General features: G+C 40.2%; 1 protein-coding gene across 1 annotated transcript; it reads left to right on the top strand.

Annotated features, from left to right (window-relative positions):
* Positions 1-3,654: 3,654 nt before the first annotated feature.
* LOC127682620 (guanylate-binding protein 4-like) lies at positions 3,655-16,474 on the top strand. Its single transcript, XM_052179101.1, has 11 exons — positions 3,655-3,848; positions 6,370-6,566; positions 7,202-7,329; positions 8,365-8,474; positions 8,673-8,872; positions 9,267-9,509; positions 11,307-11,587; positions 12,931-13,143; positions 14,716-14,818; positions 15,116-15,309; positions 16,127-16,474. The coding sequence occupies exons 2-11, from the start codon at positions 6,389-6,391 to the stop codon at positions 16,325-16,327; spliced, it is 1,851 nt and encodes a 616-aa protein (XP_052035061.1). The 5' UTR covers positions 3,655-3,848; positions 6,370-6,388; the 3' UTR covers positions 16,328-16,474.
* The last annotated feature ends 5,060 nt before the right edge of the window (positions 16,475-21,534 follow it).

Here is a 21,534-nt window from a genome sequence, read left to right as displayed (position 1 = left end):
CACCAGAGGTGTCAGGACTGGAACCTAAGCTCTGTGGAGCCAGACCCACCGGAGTACCATGAGTCCTCCCAGCCTGCCTCCGGGTGCACAGCAGGCCACTTGCACTTCCTGGACACAGAGTTCCATGGCCCAGGCTGTTCAGACCCCAAAGCAAAGACCTGAAGGCTCCCGCCCTGGGCCTTCTGGACTCACCAGAGCACACTGACTTCTCCCAGCCAGCCTCCCGGTTGCCCCTCTGGTCTCTTGCCTGGCCTGGAGATGTGGTGTTGTAGCCCAGGCTGTTCTGGATCCCTGTCCTGGCAGGCAGCAAGTATGGCCACGGGGAGTCTCTCCCTCTGCTGTTCTCCAGGCAGGACACAGGCCCCATGACAGACTAGCTGGCAGACGAACGGCCTATGTGCTCAGGTCCTGGGCGGAGGCAGATCTCTGGTGGTTTGCACCCCCCCCCCTTGTGATATCATTTTTAATTATATTAGTTTTAAAAAAGTGGTTTATGCTCGGCAGTGATGGCACACACCTTTAATCCCAGCACTTGGGAGGCAGAGGCAGGCAGATTTCTGAGTTCGAGGCTAGACTGGTCTACAGAGTGAGTTCCAGGACAGCCAGGGCTATACAGAGAAATCCTGTCTGGAAAAATCAAACACACACACACACACACACACACACACACACACACACAAAGTGGTTTACTTTTACATTTTTATTGGTGCGTGCGTATGAGTATGTGTGTGTGTGTGTGTGTGTGTGTGTGTGTGTGTATACATGTACTTGTGAATGTTGTGACCCTGGAAGTCAGAGGCATTGGATGCACTAGCACTGGAGCCATGGGTAGTTGTGAACTGCCTGGAATAGTTGCTGGGAACCAACCAGCATCCTCCCCCACAGGGGTGCACTGTCTAGTCTTCTCAGTTAGATTCTATGGTTCATCTAGGCCTGCCATGGGCTTCTTGGCTTACCAAAATTTGCTTCAGATACATATCTGCTTAATTTCAGTGATTGCCAAAGAATTCTAAATTATTCTTTCTCCCATTTTTGACATCATTTTATGCATATCATGTAAGAATCGGTAAGAATAACAGTTGCATCTATTTTTATATGATATCTCAAAACTTTAGAAACATTCAAGTAATATTATACAGATTGAACAAGTTGTATTTACGAATATAGGTATAAATATATGCATTTAGATGTACGCATATAACAACCAAAGACAAAGAGAGGAGTGATTCTTTCTTTCTTTCTTTCTTTCTTTCTTTCTTTCTTTCTTTCTTTCTTTCTTTCTTTCTTTCTTTTTTGTTTGTTTTTTTTTTGTTTGTTTATTTGCTTTGTCTTTCACTGATGAGATTTTATTGGTCGAGGAGCAGAGTACAGAGACATTCCAATTCTTATCACAGGTACCGAAACTCTGAAGAGTCACATTGTAGTCATGTATGCAAATAAAGAGCTACTTATTGTTTTTCTTTGAACTTATTCATGTGATGTTCCAGCCTCAAACTTGGCAAGTTTCTATAAGACCTCTCATAACCAAATGCTCATCATTTTCAGTTCCGCCAACTTACAATTTTATGCCATACACAGAACATACTTAAAATTTCCATCATTCACAGCACATTATCACAACTATTAGGAAAATGGACTGCCAAAGACTCAGTGAAGCAGTATTCGGCAAAACCAGAACGGGGAAGTGGGAAGGGGTGGGTGGGAGGACAGGGGAAGAGAAAGGGGCTTATGGGACTTTTGGGGAGTGGGGGCTAGAAAGGGGGAAATCATTTGAAATGTAAATAAAAATTATATCGAATAAAAAAAAGAATAAAAAAAAAAAAGGAAAATGGACTGCCCTGGCCACAGACATCCCAGTTCTGACAGGGCAAGGACCAAAGACTGGCTTTCTTACAAAATGGTTCTACTAGGATCACAGGATTAGATATAACTGAAAATATTCCAGACAAGAATGCATGACTGAGACTCCAAACTGACATTTAGCATGCTTTGTGTAGTAGGATATAAAACTAGCCCCCTCTATGGAATGTTATGGTGACCCCCTAGACAGTCACAGCCTCTTCTGATTCATTTTCTTACTATTTTCTGGACAATTTTGTACCACAAGAATAAACAACCAGCAAATGATTTAACCCCTTGAAAAACCCATTTACACTAAAAAAACATGAGGTGAGGTGGGATTCCATCACCTTTTAAAAATGTTTCTAGAGCTACTAAAAAACTCACATTTACATAATAGTTTATAAAAGTATTCCTCTGGATTGTACAGGAAGGGAGGAGGCAGGAACCCCTGACAGACGTGATGGACGCTTAGACTGACTTGGCTTCTTTCTCTTCTTCAGAGACTGGACTCTGGTTTTCAGTCTCTCCTTTTTCTGCAGACAGATCTATAGTTTGCTGGTCAGCCTGTTTGCCCTCTGCTTCCCTCCTCCCTTAAATCCTTACTTTTTTGTCTGATGCTTTACCCTTCACCAGGACTTTTTGGGCTTCGCATCTACCTTGGCAGCGGTGGGCTTGGCCTCCACCTATGCTCCATCATCACTAACCTTCTCCTTGGGCATCTTGGCAGCATGGTGTGTGACGACCCGCAGATCTGTCATGGAGCTGCACTACCTAGCTGCCAACACAAGAACTGCAGCGACCCTTCTGGGGGGGGGGGTCATGAGAGAACCCTTGGTTTGGTTTTTTGTGTAGGTGTGGCTGTCTTGGAAGTACCTCTGCAGACCAGGCTGTCCTCAGACTTACAGACATCTGCCTGCTTTCATTTCCCAGGTGATGGGATTAATGGTGTACACCACCATCACATGGCAAGAACAGGAAATTTAAGGAGGGTGAGGAATAGTATATGGGAAGGCTTGGAGAGAGGGAAGGGAACGGAGAAATCATGTGATTACATTGTAATCCCAAACGTGAAAGAACATTGTATGGGCTGTATTTGTTAGCAAGAGTAGGAAAAAAATGTGTCAAGAAAACAATCAAGGACTATAATTAGAAAGAAAAGATCAAAGGAGCTAAGAAATAAGTGATCAAATCAGGATTTGTGTTTTTGGATATACATGCACTTCCAAATTTTCTCTTTTACTCATTACTTTTAAATTTGAACCACAAAGGGAATGAGGAAAGGAAGAGTTGAAGGATAAATAGGACAGAAACAGAAAGAGATAGAAAGGGAGAGAGAGAGAGAGAGAGAGAGAGAGAGAGAGAGAGACAGACAGACAGAGAAACAGAGAAACAGAGACAGAGACTTGCCAGAAAACTGAGTATCCAGACATAATTTCCTGACACAAACAGAATGTTATTTTCTTTCTGTGCCTCAATTTCCATAAAATCACAAGAAAATGTTTGTCATGCATTGAGCTAGAACAATTGTATTCTACCAGGAGCATCTCCCAAGAATGTAGTAGGTAGTTAAGTGCCAGGGGACAGGGTTCAATGCTGTGTGTATGACTGGGCTTTGACACTCTTACTACATGTCTAACTGCATGTTACCCAGCCACCTGAAGTTTTGAGAGTTCACTTTAAGAATGTTAGATCAAGCCATCTCAGACACATACAAAACTTCACTTTCTGAAGTCGCTTTCAAAACTGAAACTGTTTGGGTCATGTTATCTTGTTTGGATGCTCAGTTTCCTGGAAACATTCCCAGCAAGATTTTTTTTATGGCTATTCATCAGAGGCTCTAGATATTTTTAGTTCCAACGAGAAAGCAGCACGTAACGTTTTTCCATCTGCGATTCAGATCTCTGAAAGACTTCAGAGCTAAAGGAAGAGCAGGAAGAGACAGGCAGTGGTGGAAGTCCTCCCTCTCAGTAGTGGAAGTCCTCCTTCTCAGTGGAGAAGAAAAGCAGGTAAGAACTTCTCACCTTCTTATCAATGCAGGGTACTCGACTCAAAAGACAGCCCCATAAGTCTATAGGTAAGACCCCTAAGACCAAGGAAACTGCACTCCTAAAATAATGGGTGACAGTGACATCCTGGTTTGACTTCTGATTCTTTGTGTGGGGATGATTTTGTTGTTGTTGTTTTTCATTTTTAATTAATTAATTAATTAATTAATTAATTTTTTGATATATTCTTTATTTACATTTCAAGTGAGTTTCCCTTTCCTGGATCTCCCCTCCCTGAAAGTTCTCTCTTCCTTCCCCCTGTTCCCCAATCCATCCCTTCCCACTTTCCTGTCCTGGTATTCCCTAACATTGCCACATTGAGCTTTTCCAGGACCGGTGGCCACTCCTTCCTTCTTCTTGGGCATCATTTGATATGTACATTGTGTCTTGGGTATTCCAAGATTCTAGACTAATATCCATTTATCAGTGAGTGCATACCATGAGAGTTCTTTTGAGACTGGGTTACCTCACTTAGGATGATGTTCTCCAGTTCCATCCATTTGTCTAAGAATTTCATGAATTTGTTGTTTCTAATGGCCGATTAGTACTCCATTGTGTATATATACCACACTTTCTGTATCCATTCCTCCATTGAGGGACATCTGGGTTCTTTCCAGCTTCTGGCTATTATAAATAGGGCTGCTATGAATGTAGTGGAGCATGTATCCTTATTACATGCTGGGGAATCCTCTGGGTATATGCCCAGGAGTGGTATAGTGGGGTCCGCTGGAAGTATCATTTACAGTTTTTTGAGGAACCACCAGATTGACTTCCAGAGTGGTAGTACCAGCTTGCAACCCTATCAGCAGTGGAGGAGTGTTCCTCTGGGGATGATTATAGTTAGCCATTTCTCCTATTATGTCAAAGCAGGGTGTTTCTGATTCTAGATGTGAGAGTATATATGATTATGAGTCTCTTGTTTTCAGAGAAGTAGACAAATCAACCTTTTCTAGTGGGATTTTTTTCATATGAAACAGAGAAACTCCATGTGGAAACTGAATAATAAATACTAATTTATTTTTAAAATGCAAAATAAATAATAAATAAAGAGATTGCTTTCTTGCCCACTCAGAAGACACCTGGGTTTGAGAGTGAGGATGGTGAGGCCCATGCAGGTAGGCACAAGGCTCAGCTCATTCCTTGTCAAAAATGACAAAAGCCATATTGAGGTCATGCTGAGATGGAGTGCAGTATTACCTAGCTGTGTCCTCAGAGTTTCTGTTTGTAGATGTTTGACTACAGCAGAAAGTTGGAAATGTCTTCAGATTGTCTTTCTTAGAGCTTGCAGTGTTTTAGGGGACATGGATTTCATTGTCATGGGGGGAATTTGCTTAGTTCATCCAAACTGCAGGTAAGAAAATGAAAGGACCTTGAATATGTTCTTTCAATAACAAGATTAAAAATAGTAAAGCCAGATGCTGGGAAACAGCCCCCTGACTGAGAAAAGGAAACTGAAACTCAGGAGAGAGGAGGGAGGTGTCAGGTGCAAAAAATACTGACAAATGGCCAACCATGGTGGCACAATCCCAAGTATCTACTGGCCTCCAAGCTCCCTCTAAGTTTAGCTCCCCTCTCACCCTGCCCTCTACTTTAACCTTCTCTAGCTTTCCTTCCCCAAGCTTCTCATTCCAATATAACACTGTCATTTCAGCCATGCACACTCCTGGCTCCCTCTCTATTGACTCTGTTTTCCTTGGTCCTCTTTGTCTCTTCTATCTTCCTCCTCTCCCAGGGTCTGGTGGTCTCCTCTTTTGGCTCTCTTTTCTCTCTCTCTCTCTCTCTCTCTCTCTCCCTCCTCTCCTAGTCTCTCCATTTCCACATTCCCCTCATGGCCTGATTTATTCTACTGCATTCTCTCCCTGCTCTGTACTCTCCCAGATGCCTCTGGCTGTACTCTCACACTCATGTCTCAATAAGACCTTCCTGTCAACCATACCACATGTAACTCCAGTTCCAGAGGATCTGATGCCTTCTGGCCTGTTGCCATCACACACAGAAGTGATATCCCATGAGACATGCAGACAAAACACCCATACATGTAAAATTAAAAATAACAAAAGTGAGTTTAATGAAGGAACAAACACATATATTTTATATACATATAGAAATAGTTGCCATAGATAAATAGTAGATAAAGAGTTCCTCTAAAAGATATTCTACTTTATGCTTAATGGTTATTGTAAACTGTTCAGTGAGAAAAATGAAAGAAAAATTTCTTTTTTATCATAAATTACCTGAACATTTTTGGTCATTAGAATTCTTTAATGAAGACAAAGCATTTTCATGAAAATATTTACCTCTTGACTACTTTGGAGTATCATATGACATTATAACATTATACAAATATACTTCTTACTATCTTTCTGGTGCACAGCTTGTTGCATGGTGAATCTCATAGCATTCTGTAAGTGGCCTGTCTGCTGAAAGGGCTTGCTCAAATAGAAGCCTAGAATTCACATTAATCCCATTTCTTATTCTGTAGTCAAAGAATCCCAGTGGACATGGAATCAGAAGTCCCTTTGTGCCTCATTGAGAATGTGAAAGGACAACTGAGAGCCAATCAGAAGGCCCTGGAGGTCCTGTCAGCCATTACACAGCCTGTAGTGGTGGTGGCCATTGTGGGCCTCTACCGCACAGGCAAATCCTACCTGATGAATAAGCTGGCTGGGAAGAAAACAGGTGAGTGCCAGAAACATAGCTGTGTTGGGTCCCATGAATCCACCCTCACTTTCAGTTTCAGCACAGGAAATTAGAATTCAAGATGAGGATGGATACTCAAAAGTAATTGTTAATCTATAGTGAAAAGAGAGAGAGAGATTATGTTTAAGATTAATTTATCTTAAATAGCTTTATATGTTGGCTATGGCAAAAAAAAAAAAAATCCAAATCAGTTTTATGTGCTTCTCCTTAAGTCAAACATCATTTCATTGGTTTATCTTAATTACCTATTTAGAAAGTGTAATGTCTTTCTGCTTTGCAGAATAAACAAGTAGAGAATAGAGAATATTATTACACACACATTTCAAAGTCACCAATTATTTAGTAATTCATGAATCAACAGTGAGGGACTCATGAGCACAGAGATGACAGAAAACCTCCAAAGCAAATGGAATATTCCACTTATCTTTTTCATTGTTTTCCTTTTTTATTAATTATTATTTTTGTTCTTAGTTTTTTACAACCTCACCTATGTACACGGACCCTGGCTGTGATGACATCATGTTTTAAACCTTGATTAACATTAACTCTTATTTCCATTTCCAGAAAATCCTGCTAGAAAATCTCTACCTTTGTCCATCCTCTGCCCTTTGCAGGCTTCTCCCTCGGCTCCACTGTGCAGTCTCACACCAAGGGCATCTGGATGTGCTGTGTGCCTCATCCCCAGAAGCCTGACCACACCCTAGTTCTGCTTGACACGGAGGGCCTGGGGGATGTGGAGAAAGTAAGAAGGGAGAGTGCTGTTTTGGATTAAGCTCCTTAAGTCTGAATGGTCTCTGGAATACTTAGGAGCTCACTCTTAATTGCAATGTGTTTTTTGTTTCTATCTACTGGAGAGAAATTTGGTAACTAATGTGGAAGAAAATAGTCAGAAGCCTGAGTGATATGGGTCTATTAGCATCAGGGAACAGGGCTGTCATCATTAAGTGAGGCAATCCAGATAACCCAGATGCTTAACGATGCTGTCAGTAGAATCATTCTCTTGAGTATTTCTCCACAGAAGGTGGTGCTTAGGGGCTGAAGTACTGAAGTACTGAGGAATCAAGTGTAACAAATAGTTCTTCCTCTTACAGATTCTGTGGTTTCAGAAGTTAGGTGTACCTCAGATATTGAGAAAAATGAATGTGATAGGTCTTTATGTGACTTGTAGCATTGAGCATTTAGCAAGATTAGCAATGCCATGTAGTCAGGAATAAGGTGGCCATGCATGACTAAACTATTCCACATCCATAATACTGCAAACAAGCCAAATTAAACACTGGGAAACATACACTCACATACTCCATCTATGTAAAAAGGGGACGACTGAAGAGGAAGATTGGCAAGATAGGGACAAGGGTAAGGGAAATAAATATCCCCCGAACAATTCAATTTAAAAGTGAGTTATATTTAAAGCCTTATATATGTAATAGTTTCTCACATTTTTAAGTATTACTATTGTTATATAAGGCAATTAAACCTTACATGAAGGGAAGCTTTGTGATTCCCAGTAAGAACTTGGAATCTCCATCAATCTGTTATTGAAATTACCCACTAGTGGACATAAAGGACCTAGTCTGATGAGAAAGTATGAGTCAATTCAAACTAGTGACACTAACTAGAAACAAGTCATCCTCTCAGTTCTACTAATGAGAATATAGTTTGCAGTTTGCTTTTTCTAGCAAGCCATAGTACTAGTTTACTCTAAAAACAAATAAATCAAACCAAACCAAAACATCCTGAACATGTTCAATCTAGAAAGGAGTTTTCTGACTTCCAGGGTGACAACCAGAATGACTGCTGGATCTTTGCCCTGGCTGTCCTTCTAAGCAGCACTTTTGTCTACAACAGCATGGGAGTGATCAACCAGCAGGCCATGGACCAGCTGCAGTATCCTTTCTGATGGAGAACATCTCATTCTAGGAATTCTGCAGAGTGTGTGTTGGCAGATAGGAGACATAACAGTCCCAGTGCAAGGCGAGAGCCTATGTACTCACTAATCAATTCACACTTGAGTCAGAACATTTGTAGGGATAGAGGAGGTGACCGGGGACACTGTTCATTCACCACTTCTCCTTAGCTGCTCAGCTATGTGACAGAGCTCACAGATCGGATCCGAGCAAGATCCTCATCTGAACTGCATGATGGGGTGGAAGACTCAGCTGAGTTTATGAGCTTCTTCCCTGACTTTGTGTGGACTCTGAGGGATGTGATCCTAAGACTTGAAGCAGATGGACGAAGCCTCACTGCAGATGAGTACCTGGAGTATTCCCTGAAGCTCAAGAAAGGTACAGGGTCTCATGACTGGAGAACAGAGAAAGAAATCCCATGAATTTACACTTTATGCAGGGGTTCAGACTTGCTTTTCTCTTTTGAATTTTCAGGCTTTCTAAGAAGTTATTCATGTTTAGTATCTGTCTTGATATGTCAGTTTCTATTGATATGTTCCCTGGTATGTATATATATATATATATATATATATATATATATATATAGATAGATAGAGAGAGAGAGAGAGAGAGAGAGAGAGAGAGAGAGAGAGAGAGAGAGAAGCATTTAATCTGTGCTGTAATCTTATTTAAATCTCCCTCATGGTCATGTGGAGATGCATACCACCAAAAACTAGGAGAGGAATCTGTAAGCTACACAAGAACACACTATTATTGTGATCTATATTTCCAGGTATCAGTGAAGAAGATAAAAAGTACAACCTGCCCCGAGTCTGTATTCGAAAGTTCTTCCCCAAGAAGAAATGCTTTGTCTTCTATCCACCTGCTGAATGGAAAAAGCTCTGTTACCTGGAGAGTTTGCATGAGGATGAATTGGATTCTGACTTTGTGAGACAGGCGTCAGACTTCTGTTCCTTCATCTTCATCTTTTCTAAGACTAAAACTCTGCCAGGAGGCATTGAGGTCAATGGAACTCGTAAGTCTCCTACTCGGTTCTCTATGATTGCTTCAGACAGGATGCTCTTGGGGTATATAATAACCACTAAACTCCAGTTTTTACAATATTGCTAAATTCCAGATGGTTTCTGATAATACTTAATATCTTTGTAAGTAAAAACTCTTTGGCTAGGGAAAGCTTATAATGATCTAAGAATAGAGACTTCATCCTCAATATTTTTGCACTTACCTGCAGTTAGTATTGGATATTTTAACTATCCAATTTGGCATCAAAACCACATGTATTATATATTTAATTACATGTAATTTAATTAAAATAAATTTAAAAGTTCAGTCCATGTAGTTACTTTGAGTGTCCAGTAGCTATCCATTATGACTGGTGATAATAATAATGGGAATCATAGGCATAAAAATTTGTTCTTCATTTTAATCCATAATGGACAGACAGCACTGAGCTTGATCAAACTAAGTAACCCTCTCCATTTAACTTGGATTGTATTATATAATGCTCAGATAATTGAACCCTACCAGAGCCTGCATTGAAAGACTAGACAAAGCATATACTAATGAAGATAAAATGGTATTTTAAGGTTCTTAAGATTAACTGAATCCATATTCAGTAAACCCAGCCTTATTTTATATAAAAGGGAGATTTTAGCAATTGGTGGGCAGGCAAATCACCTTAACATCTTGCTAATGTAAATGTTCTGAGGTAGTGCTTGTGCTTAGAATAGGCAAAGACCTGTTTCAATACCCAGAACCACAAATACCAGTTACCTAGCAAGAAAAATCAATTAAATCAACAAATATATACAAAACAGAGCTGAAGGGCCCTGCAATTGGAGCTCAGTTGCCTCCAATTGCCTATAATGCATGTAGAAACCTTGCTTTGGTTACTGATAACAAAAATCAATCAGAGGTATTTTGTTAATTTGTGTCAGTGGGAAATGAGTCCCACTGACAGGAGGTCATGAGTGCTATGTGAATTCAGTGACTACTTTAGAGTAAAATGTAGAGTCACTCTCTGTCCAGAGCTGGGTGTGTAAAAACTAGACCCCAGTGGTATCAGAGTCTATAGTGGGTCCTGATAGAGGGCCTATGAGGTAAAGCAGGATTCCTAGGAAGTTACAGGTGACCTTGCTCAGTTTTATTGGTTAGTGAAGAAAGGGTTGTTGGTAGATGCAACCTGTCTCTCAAGGGAGTCTGTCTCACCTTGGGCAAACAATTCCAGAAAGAGGAGACTGCTAGAGAGAACTCTTTCCTCATTCCAAGGCCCTCACCATGCCCCTATAAAGTGGCACAGGTAGCTTCTTCCCCTAGGAGCTTCCTCAGTTTCCCTCTGCAAAGATGTTGCACCTCACTGTGCATCCTAATAAAAATAATCCCATCTGTTGAAGATCACACTCTGGTCTCTTCCTACTTTCTGTCCCTTCAAGCTATTTATACATTAACCTGAAATTCTAGACATTCTGATACATGGGGTCCATTTTTAAAGGATGTTAACAAATTAAAGCATTCATTGTACAAGATAGACCACCCAAGCAAAGTGTTCTTTCAAGAACATCTGAATATAATGCCTTAATCATCAATTCATTTCTAATGTAATGAATTAACGAACAACAAAAAGACAAAATGAACAAGAAAGACGATTGTGATATTATGTGAAGGAGGATTTATAGAAATAAGATGTACATGGACAAAGAGGATGATAAAGAGAAGAAAAAAGATCATCTCCAGTATAATATACCTTTGAAGAATTCAGGCCATAAAACCTTATAAAATAGGAATGGGAATTCTGACTTTCATGTCTCACCAGGACTGGGAATTCTAGTGCAGACCTACTTGGATGCCATCAGTAGTGGGACTGTTCCTTGTCTGGAGAATGCAGTGACAACCCTGGCCCAGCTTATGAACTCAGCAGCTGTGCAGAAGGCAGCTGAGCACTACAGTGAGCAGATGGCCCAGCGAGTGAGACTCCCCACAGACACGCTCCAGGAGCTGCTGGATGTGCATGCAGCCTGTGAGAAGGAAGCCATTGCTGTCTTCATGGAGCACTCCTTCAAGGATGACCAGCTGGAGTTCCAGAAGCAGCTTCTGGTGATGTGCCATAAGACTTATCTTTACTGGTCCCTGCCCTTCTCTCATGTGACTTTGACCTAGCATTTTGATCTCATGCTCTGTCCTTCTTGTCATGGAAGAAACCAGGTTTCTTAGGTTTAACCCAGGAAAGGGGAAGAGGTTAAAGAGTTAAAATATGCCACTTGACTTTCAGCAGCAACTGCAACCAATGTACATCTATTGGGTCAGGATGCTGAGATACAGCACAAGCCACGTGGGTTTCTATTCACCAAGTTAAAGCAATTAGTCAAGTAGGCTTAGGTTTCACTTAGAGGCTCTAAGATCTCCTTCGATATTCGAATATAAAGGCTCTATTTTATCATTCCCTGTTTCAAATCCCTCTGGCTTCCCTTTTCTATAATCAATCATAGTACATTGATCTAAATGAGCATGTAATTAAATAAGCTCCATGTCTTAAGGGTCAGTCCGACATTACAAGACAATGAGTATCTATCATTTTATGGCTGTGGTTCTCAACCTATTCATTATGACTCCTTTGCAGGATGAACAACTCTTTGATGGGGGCTTCATAACAGGAATCCTGCATATCAGATATTTATATTACTATTCATAACAATATCAAAATTACATTTTGAAGCAGCAACAAAAAACACCTTTATGTTTGGGATCAGCATAACATGAGGGACTGTATGAAAGAATCACAGAATTAGGAAGGTTGAGAACTACTGTAAAATGTGACAGTATGGTACAAAAACACCAAGGAAAGAAACCCCGGATTCCTCCTAATTCTAATGACCAAAGACCTTGTCACTGAAAGTTTGTCTTTCAATCTTTGTATCAACATCTTACAAGTGACAAGAATGCATTAATTCATCCTGAAGAAAACAGTTCCTTTGTAGTTCAAAAGTATCCACCTTAGAATCTTCATCCTTTAACTTCACAGTCTTCACTTTTTGAAGCACTCACTACTCTGTTTGTAACAAACCTACTCAGGACTGACAGGTGGATTTTCTGTACAGATATCTTGGCCCACACGAAAATACATTCTCCTGAAGAAGCTGTGTCCCTTCCTGGTTGAACTTTGCACCCATTGATTTATGGAACCCCCTCCATCCTAGCACATGAAGAAGAACACAGATTTCAAGCCCACTCACTTCACTCACATAGCTATTGAACTGAGACCCAAGTAATTAACAGGTTTACAGAAGTCACTCACACTGACCACAGAGAGATAATCCAATTCCCTATTCATCCTGTCCCAGTCCATTCTGTGACTATCACATTGCTTTGTCTGGAACAACCACAGTGGCACCTTTCTTCTAACAGCCTACTTAATTTATCTTCCCCTACTCACTTGGCAGGTCACCATAGAGGAAAAGAAGGAAACTTTCATTGAACAGAATGAAGCAACATCTCTCAGTCACTGCCAAGCTGAGCTGGACAAGCTCTCAGAGTCCCTAAGGGAGAACCTTTTACATGGAGTTTTCTCTGTTCCTGGGGGCCACAGTCTCTACCTAGAGGCCAGGGAGAAGATTCGGAAGAACTATGAGCAAGTGCCCAGGAAGGGTCTGAAGGTGAGGGATGAGGGCAGGTGTGGTTATGCAGTGAGGGCACAGCTAGAGCTAGAACTGCTACTCTTGCTTTATAAGAGCACACAGGCTTTATGGACAGAATGTAGAGTGAATATATCATGGCCATTCTAGTCTTTAGATACATAAAATATTCCATAATATTAAATAACTTCTAAATATGTGTTTTCTCTGGAAGTGAGATTTGTAACATAAATCCAAAAGAAAAAGAACATTGATTTATTGAATAATCTGTTAAATTTTTATCCAAGAATACATATTATTATAGGAAAAACTTTTATTATTTTAGATGATATGGACAAATAGAGTGTGATTGTTGAATATGAACTAGTTATCAAACATACAGAGGTATAGGCAACAGTGGAGATGATGGTGGTGGTAGAGGTGGTGGTGGTCATTATGATGGTAATGAGTGTGATGCTAACATATTGAGAGCTCATTTCCTAAATTGAGTTAGTATTATTTTCCTCATTGGAATATCAGTTTAAAACTCAGGGTCAGGATGAATGAATTGTTAACAATATCCCCATTGTGCAGTTGAGGGATATTATGAACAGAGAAGCTCACACAGACTTGCCAAAGGAGCAGGGCAGCTTCATTCATAGTGAGGCAATCATAGAGATGAGAAAGGAGTATACAAGCCATATCCACAGTGACCACATAAGTGAGAATATTCAAATGATCCAAGTCTCATCCTGGGTTATATTGAGTAGATCTAAAAGAAGTCAGAGGCAGTTACTATGGCCATAGTTTGTGTGGCTCTCTACTCTGGAGGAAAGATTAAGTCATGCACTCAATTGCTTTAATGCTCAGCCCCCTTCTCATTCACAACTCATCTGATTTCATCATATGCACGCTCAATTGTGCATTGGTATAAGATGCTAAATGTGGGTGTTCTTCATAAAATTTCAATTGAAGGACAAAGTTTGCCAGACAACACTATGCATGCACTAAAAGCAACTTGAACCCAGACTGGCCTTTCTATTCTATTGGGTGCATACATAGGTGATACAGTTGAATAGAATCTGTCATGATGACGTAGGGGGTGAAAGCACGTACACTATCATTCAGAGAGGAGTGTATGTGTAGTCAGTGCAGAAAGACAACAGAAGGGTTTGAGGTGCTGTGTGCCTTGTTTGAAGAGGAGTATGTGTGCATGTTACATGCAGGTAAAGGAATCAGGATGGTAAGGGCATCATTACAAGAAGGGGAGGGATATAAAGCCTAAATCAAATAAGGTCCCAGACTACTGATGTATCCCTAAGTCTACCTACCTCATATGTAGTTGTGGAACTGCAAACAACTTTGGATGGGAGTGTTACCTGGAGTGGCTAGTGTGTGACATTTCTGGAGAGCAACAGGAAAATGTTACAGAGGGTATTTTTAATCTCAGCAAATAGCACAGTGTTTGTTAAAGCCAAAGAATTACATAACTGACATGGGAGCTAAAGCAGGATTCAAATATTGCAGACAGGGTACTAATTTCATAGAATGATAATTCTTTCATCAAAAGAACTCATTCTTGCTGCCTAAGGCTTTCTCTCTTTTCATACCCAGGCAAGTGAGGTCTTCCAGAACTTCCTGAAGTCACAGATCTCTGTGGAGGAGTCCATCTTGCAGTCAGATAAAGCCCTCACTGAAAGTCAGAAAGCCATGGCAGGTACATAGGAGGGCTCAACTCTCCAAGACTTCCTGTAGATCCCCATGACTGAGGGATAGGAAGATGCACCAGACAAGGAGCTCCCTTGGGCATCCTCTTCTAGATCTTAAAACTATCATTTGGGCTGGTTTTTTCATGTCTGTCCAGTCAGTGCATTTCCATCACATAGGGCGTCTTTGCACGGATATGTGAAGTGGCAGAGGTTTTCATGTGGAAATCAGCTTTATTTCTGAGATCAAGACGGTAACTCTCAGTTCTGAATGTCCTTTCTTCTTCTCTAAAACCCTTTTGAGACAGCTGAACTGGCGAAGAAGGAGGCAGCTGAGAAGGAGCTGGAGTTAATGATGCAGCAGCAAAAGGAGACTGAGGAAAAGATGGAGGCTCTAAAGAGAAGTGTCTCAGAATCCATGGCCCAGATGCAGGAGAAAATACTGATGGAAAGGGAGAACCATCTGAGAGAGCAGGAGAGGGTTCTGGACCTCAAGATGAAGGTGAGTCTTGATGGAGTGGAAGTATATGACAGACCATGGCTCCCCTGGAAGGAACAGTATGGCAAGGAAATCATGATCCCGGAGAGAACCCAATTACATGTGACTATGAAAACCTCAAATTCACCTCTACCCTGGTGAATCCCTTAATTCTAAAGACATAATACCTCCTGTAGTGTTAGTAAAGTGAAGAATGTGGGAGTGAAAAAAATCATCCCCCATAAAACTTGTTTGCTTTGGAGTAGCCTTCTTCTACTTCACTTGAAAACTACCTCAGCCCATGACTCCAAGAATTCTTAGCACAACAGTCAATGATATCAGTTGGAAATGATCACATTAATCAGGGTACCAATCTAAAGTTCTGAATCCTACACTGTATGTTTCCAGAGATGGTGGCTGTATTCTACTGAACTAGAGTAAAATACAAGTGCAGTCTTTCTCTCATCTCAGAGCCGGGCAGCTCCACTCTCAGGGGCAACAGTTAGTTACCACCATTTGTTAGACAGATGGGGTTGGCTCAGCTCAGTGAAGCTGAGACTGAATGTGACTTAAACCCTCAGCCCCACACCCCAATGTTGTAACTTACTCTACGTTTCTCAGGGCAGTCATCACCCCAAGCCTCCTTCATCCCAAGGAGAGAATTATAAACTCATATCTACCATAGCTACTCTTACTCTTCAGGTGAAAATTTGAGGTTTGGACAAACTCTTCAAATTCTATTTTTTATAAGATGGTGGAAACATATGCTTACCTGCTAAAGCTGTTAATATGAAATGCCAGTAATGGATATTCTGAGAAATGGACTCTCTCTCTTTGGTAGGCACTAGAAAAACTAGCTCATGAAGGACTTGAGGAGCAGTGTGGTGACTTGAAAAATGAAATAAAACGACGAGAAAAAAATATTCAAACCATGAAAGAGAACTCCACTTTGAAGTGCCTTGATGGAACTCTAGATTTTTTCCGTGAACTACTACTGAACGTACTCAGCTCAGAGATTAAAAGGACACTGAGGAAAATGTGATGTAATCCAGTTAGCAGCACTCCTCCATGGCCTCTGCATCAGTTCCTGAGTCCAGATTCCTGCCCTCAGTTTCTTTCCTGACATTCCTTATTAATGGAGTGTGGCCTGAGGTTTGCAACATGAAATAAACCATTTCCTCCTCACTTACTTTCAGTCCTGGTGTTTTTCACAGCAACTGAAACTCCAACTCAGACATTGGTTTACTCTGTGTCTTTACCCTGTGTCTTCCATATTGCTTCAGACATATGTTTTGTTGGGTGGGAGAAGTTTAGACCTAAGAATTTGCAGTCCCAGTTTTTTACACAAGTCTGAATAACTCCACTGGCCTTTTTAGTTTCTGTTGATGTTAGGTCCTAGTTCTTCCTCCCAGAGCCGTGCTCCCAGAAATAAGACTCAGATTCAAAAATATATTTACAGATACCTTGGTCATATAGCTAGACTCTTCTCTGACTAGATATAACTTAAAATACCCCCATTTTTTTCTAGTCAACATTCTGCCACGTGGCTGGTTACCTGTGCTCTGGTATCATGAGTCTGTTACATCTTCCAAGGCCAATCCTCAGCCTGGCTCTCACCAACAATCCTTTCCCTTTTCAAGGTCCCACCTCTACTTTCTCCCTCAGCCATAGGCAATAGGCTTTTTCATTGACAGGAGATGCATCCATACAATGCACAAGAGGTTTCCTGGATTTAAAATGGCATGTCTTCCCCATCTCTTCCATGTTCATGTTGAGACTTTTGCCATTTATTAGAAGTGTTAGTAGTATGCTCTCTCAATTGATTCCTGACCTTATAACCTAGATTCACCTCCTTCTCAGCCTTCCCTTACTTTTCTCTTACACTTTCTTCACCCTCCCACTCCCAACATAGCTCTGCCAATGGCCAGTTGGTTCCGTAACTGGGAACTGCATTCCCTCAACCTCTCATTGCTAGCTCTGCCAAATGCCAGTTGAAACTTTTCCTCAGTCACTTCTGGAAGATCCTGTTTTACCATTCCTGGGCATATACCCAGAGGCTTCCCCAGCATGTAATAAGGATATGTTCATAGCAGCCCTACTTATAATAGCCAGAAGTTGGAAAGAACCCAGATGTCCCTCAACGGAGGAATGGATACAAAAAAATGTGGTATATATACACAATGGAGTACTATTCAGCCATTATAAACAATGAATTCATGAAATTCTTAGGCAAATGGATGGAGCTGGCGAGCATCATACTAAGTGAGGTAACCCAGTCTCAAAAGATCTATCATGGTATGCACTCACTAAAAAGTGGATATTAACCTAGAAAACTGGAATACCCAAAACATAATCCACACATCAAATGATGTACAAGAAGAACGGAGGAGTGGCCTGGTTCTGGAAAGACTCAGTGTAGCAGCATAGGGCAAAACCAGAACGGGGAAGTGGGAACGGGTGGGTGGGAGAACAGGGGGAAAGACGGGGGTTTATGGGACTTTCGGGGAGTAGGGGGCCAGAAAAGTGGAAATCATTTGAAATGTAAATAAAAAATATATCAAAAACAACTTTAAAAAAAAAAGAATATTTGAAAGCTCTCTGCTGGTCAACCATCCTGAGGCTGCTCAGCAAATACCTGCCCCTGCTGAGTAGCTCTGCATGGGAAACACCAGACAGTCTAAATACTTTAAATCCTGCCAGATTACACAACTGCTAGGCAAAGAAACTATTGCTCTAAACTCATCAACTATCCTATACATGAATTCAGCTGGTGGTGGAGGCCTCTACCAGATCTAATTGCCCCAGGCTTTACATGGTGTATGTGCTCCTCTGTCCAAAAGCCTGGCCAAAAGGGCCCCAACCCTGTTCTCTCTCATTTCCTCCTCATCCTCCACCCTTTTTCTTTTGCTGAGTGATTAGCTTCTGCCATCTTTATTGACATCATCAAGAAACAATTAGGGAACCAGATTTTAATATCAACTCCTCCCCTGCAGTTCCTTACCCTGCCCTTGCTGAATGTCTCAACTTCTAATCTTGTCTCAGCTTATTGGCCATCAGATTTTTATTGACAGGCAATACTTCTACACAGTATTCAGGTTTCTCTAACATCAATAAATTTTATACAATAAGAATAATTATGAAAACTATCAGGTAAGTAGTACATTTACAGTGTCCAGTACTTATGCATTTGGCAAGCTTGGAGAAAGTACTCTACTATTTATCTGATCTTGGTGACTATGAAGTTCTGTACCTAATTATCTTTCTATCATAATTTGCATTTATCAGCCTATAAATATCTTCTTAGACCTTAAAATGACTTCTTAATTTCAAAGCAACTTAATTGTGAGCTTTTAGCAATCTCATTTTCAATCCCAGCAGTGACATGAGAAATATACATATTACCTGAGTATATAGGAAGTGCAGAGCAAGCAGCTTACAAAACTATAGAAATGACAGAGGTTTCTGGCTACCTGGACAGTCACTCAAGTTTCCTCTGCAATGCTGGAGCATCACCTTTGGCCTTCTGGCCCAGAATATCTGACAGACTTCTCTGTGAAGTAGGAATATTGAAGGGCTTGTCTAGGCAAAACTCAGGAGTCAACTTTTCTACATCCTCTTTTTTTACAGCTTGGACAGAATACTGTCTGCAGTTGGAGCAAGGGAAGGTTTATCTCCCCCACTGACACCTTGTCACATTTGAAGCAAACTCCACGAGGAGGTTCTTCTATTCTCATCATCTTCTTTGAAGTAGATTAGGGATGCTTGCAGAAGTAGACATCTCACCATGAGATCTCTCATCATGAAAAACCTTTTATTAATAAAACATCTTTAAATTCCATATTATGTAGATGTCTGAGGCTTTTGAAAACCATCTATCTATCATCTAAATATCTATTTTTCCAAATGTCTATAGGAAATCTGAATAAGCAAACACTGTTTGCTTGTTTCTAGCTATCTACTATCTGTTTAACTTTGAAAGCATTTACAGGAAGCTAAATGAAGCTTATGTTTGTATTTAACTAACCTATACCCAACATGAACACAAGTCTGATTGAATAACTATTAACTTCCATTTCATAATTATTCAAAACAGTTTGTAATAGCAGCTTTCACAAGGACTACAACTTCACATTTCATTTTTAAATGAGTTGTATAGCTAAAACACCTTAAATAAAATTTGAAACAGATATGCATAGTATGATGTAATCTTAAATCTATATCAACATACAAACTCCATAGCAAATATAAAGCATTGGCTTGTTAGAGCTTTTTAGTTTAAAGGTAGAATAATCTGCCCTTCTCTCATCATCACCCCTTTATTCATCTCTTACCCCTTTTTTAAAACTAGAGAGAAGAGAAAGAAGTATAGAGAAAAAAAAAGAGAAAAAGAGATACCTGAATCTAATCTATTATATTTTGCTTCCTTCCTGACCAAGACCATCAACAACTTGTAAACAACCCCCCCTCTAAATGACAATGTATATCCATCACTCAGCAAATTATCAAAAACGATCTACCTAGTTTTTGGGGAATGGGGCATTGTTCTCTTAAAATTCCTTCCTGATGTTTAAGGATGATGTCTGTTTTAGGGGCACTAAGAAAATTGGAATATTGTCCAGTCTTAAGAAAGCTGGTTGTAACATTTACTGTTGTCTCTGTGTGAGAGGAGAGTTCAAAGCTTAACTGAAGTCCTAATGGAACAGTGTGAGGTAGGATCAATCAGGATTCTGGGATTAATATGACCTAGTGTCTTGGTAGTCTTCTTAGCATTCTCAAAGGTGAATCTTGACAGGGATGCTTGAACTTCATTAAAGTCTGGTAGTTTTTCCTCTCTGAACATGTAAACTTTCAAAAATAATATCCATTTCTGCATTAACACATGAATGGAATGTATAGTGTATTCAGTTCAGCTAAAAATGTTTCTTTGCTCTCCCTTTCTTTCTAAGTTAATTTGGACTTTGGACTTTATAAGTAAACTGCAGTATACATTCATACCACTTGAAAGTATGGCATGATAAGTCCTTAGGACTCTGTAGCCAACGATATTTATTGGCTATGTTTAGTTGAAGTCCTGGATGGAGACATTCATGTCTCAGTCAGTCTCAGAGCTGTTCCTGTGTAGAGGGATCAGCATATACTTTGTCTGTTTCCTTCTTTTTCTTCCTTTGTTTCTGCAGCCATAATTTTCAGAAGGTCTTTCTCAGTCAAATATAATCTGTATTAATTTTGATGGAATCCATAGCTTTTCCTCTCCTGCCAAAGCAAAGATAAAAATCTCTTTACCAACAGAACACATTTTTTCCCTTCCATTCTAAGATTATCACATAGATAGAGTGATCTAACTCCTCAGTCCTTACTAAAATCTAGTGTAATTTACCAGCTGTGTTACTTGTTTTATTGACATTTAAATAAACCTTTATAAGAGGATTCATTTTAAAGTATAATGTTTGGAAGTCACAGGGAACACCTGCTTAACAACCTCACTTGTCTGTTATTTCTCAAGCTGTGTGCAAGGCAGCCAGCTTACAGGTGTTTATAGATGTAGGCAGCATCTTTTGGGGTCACAGGGGTGGATCTCTTCTAAGGAAATTTGTTTTAGTCAGAAATTAGTGTGTGTTTGGCTTTCTTACAATTCTCAGGGCAAATCCATAAATGACCTTCCTCATCCAGCCACCACAAAAAATCCCCCCTTCTTGGACTTCACACAGTTTGCATTTTTCTTATCTATGAAATTAAAAAGGCAAAACCCTCTCTCATTAAGATCCTACTCAAAAACTGTATTTCCTAATCCTGTAGCTCTAAATACCATTCTGCTTTAAACAGACAAGACCTAGAATATATCATACAATGTCTTCTTATAAAGGGATTCTCTAGCCCACCCACTAACCTTCTAATACTTCTGTCTTGCTGATTCTAATGTATGAAAGTTCTTACCACCTGGTCTAGGTCTTTGGCAATATTATCACAACATTCTTTCTTACCCACATGTTGGTGACCAACCTTTACACTCTACTTTCTCAGACTCTCCTCTATTTCTCAGTTTACTGTTTTAGACCTGAAGGATGACTATGTTACCATATTTTTCCACCCAAATTCATTTAATAACTTTGCTTTCACTTAGAAAGACCCTCACACTGGAACATTGTCTCAGCTAACTTGGATCTGTCCTTCAGATCCTATATCAATACTTTCTTTTATCCAGTAACACCTAAAAATTCACTCTCTACCATAGACAGTACATGCAGTCCC

Source organism: Apodemus sylvaticus, chromosome 4 (genome assembly GCF_947179515.1).
Source record: "Apodemus sylvaticus chromosome 4, mApoSyl1.1, whole genome shotgun sequence".
NCBI classification, from domain to species: Eukaryota; Metazoa; Chordata; class Mammalia; order Rodentia; family Muridae; genus Apodemus; species Apodemus sylvaticus.
This window is presented reverse-complemented; position numbering and strand designations above follow the sequence as displayed.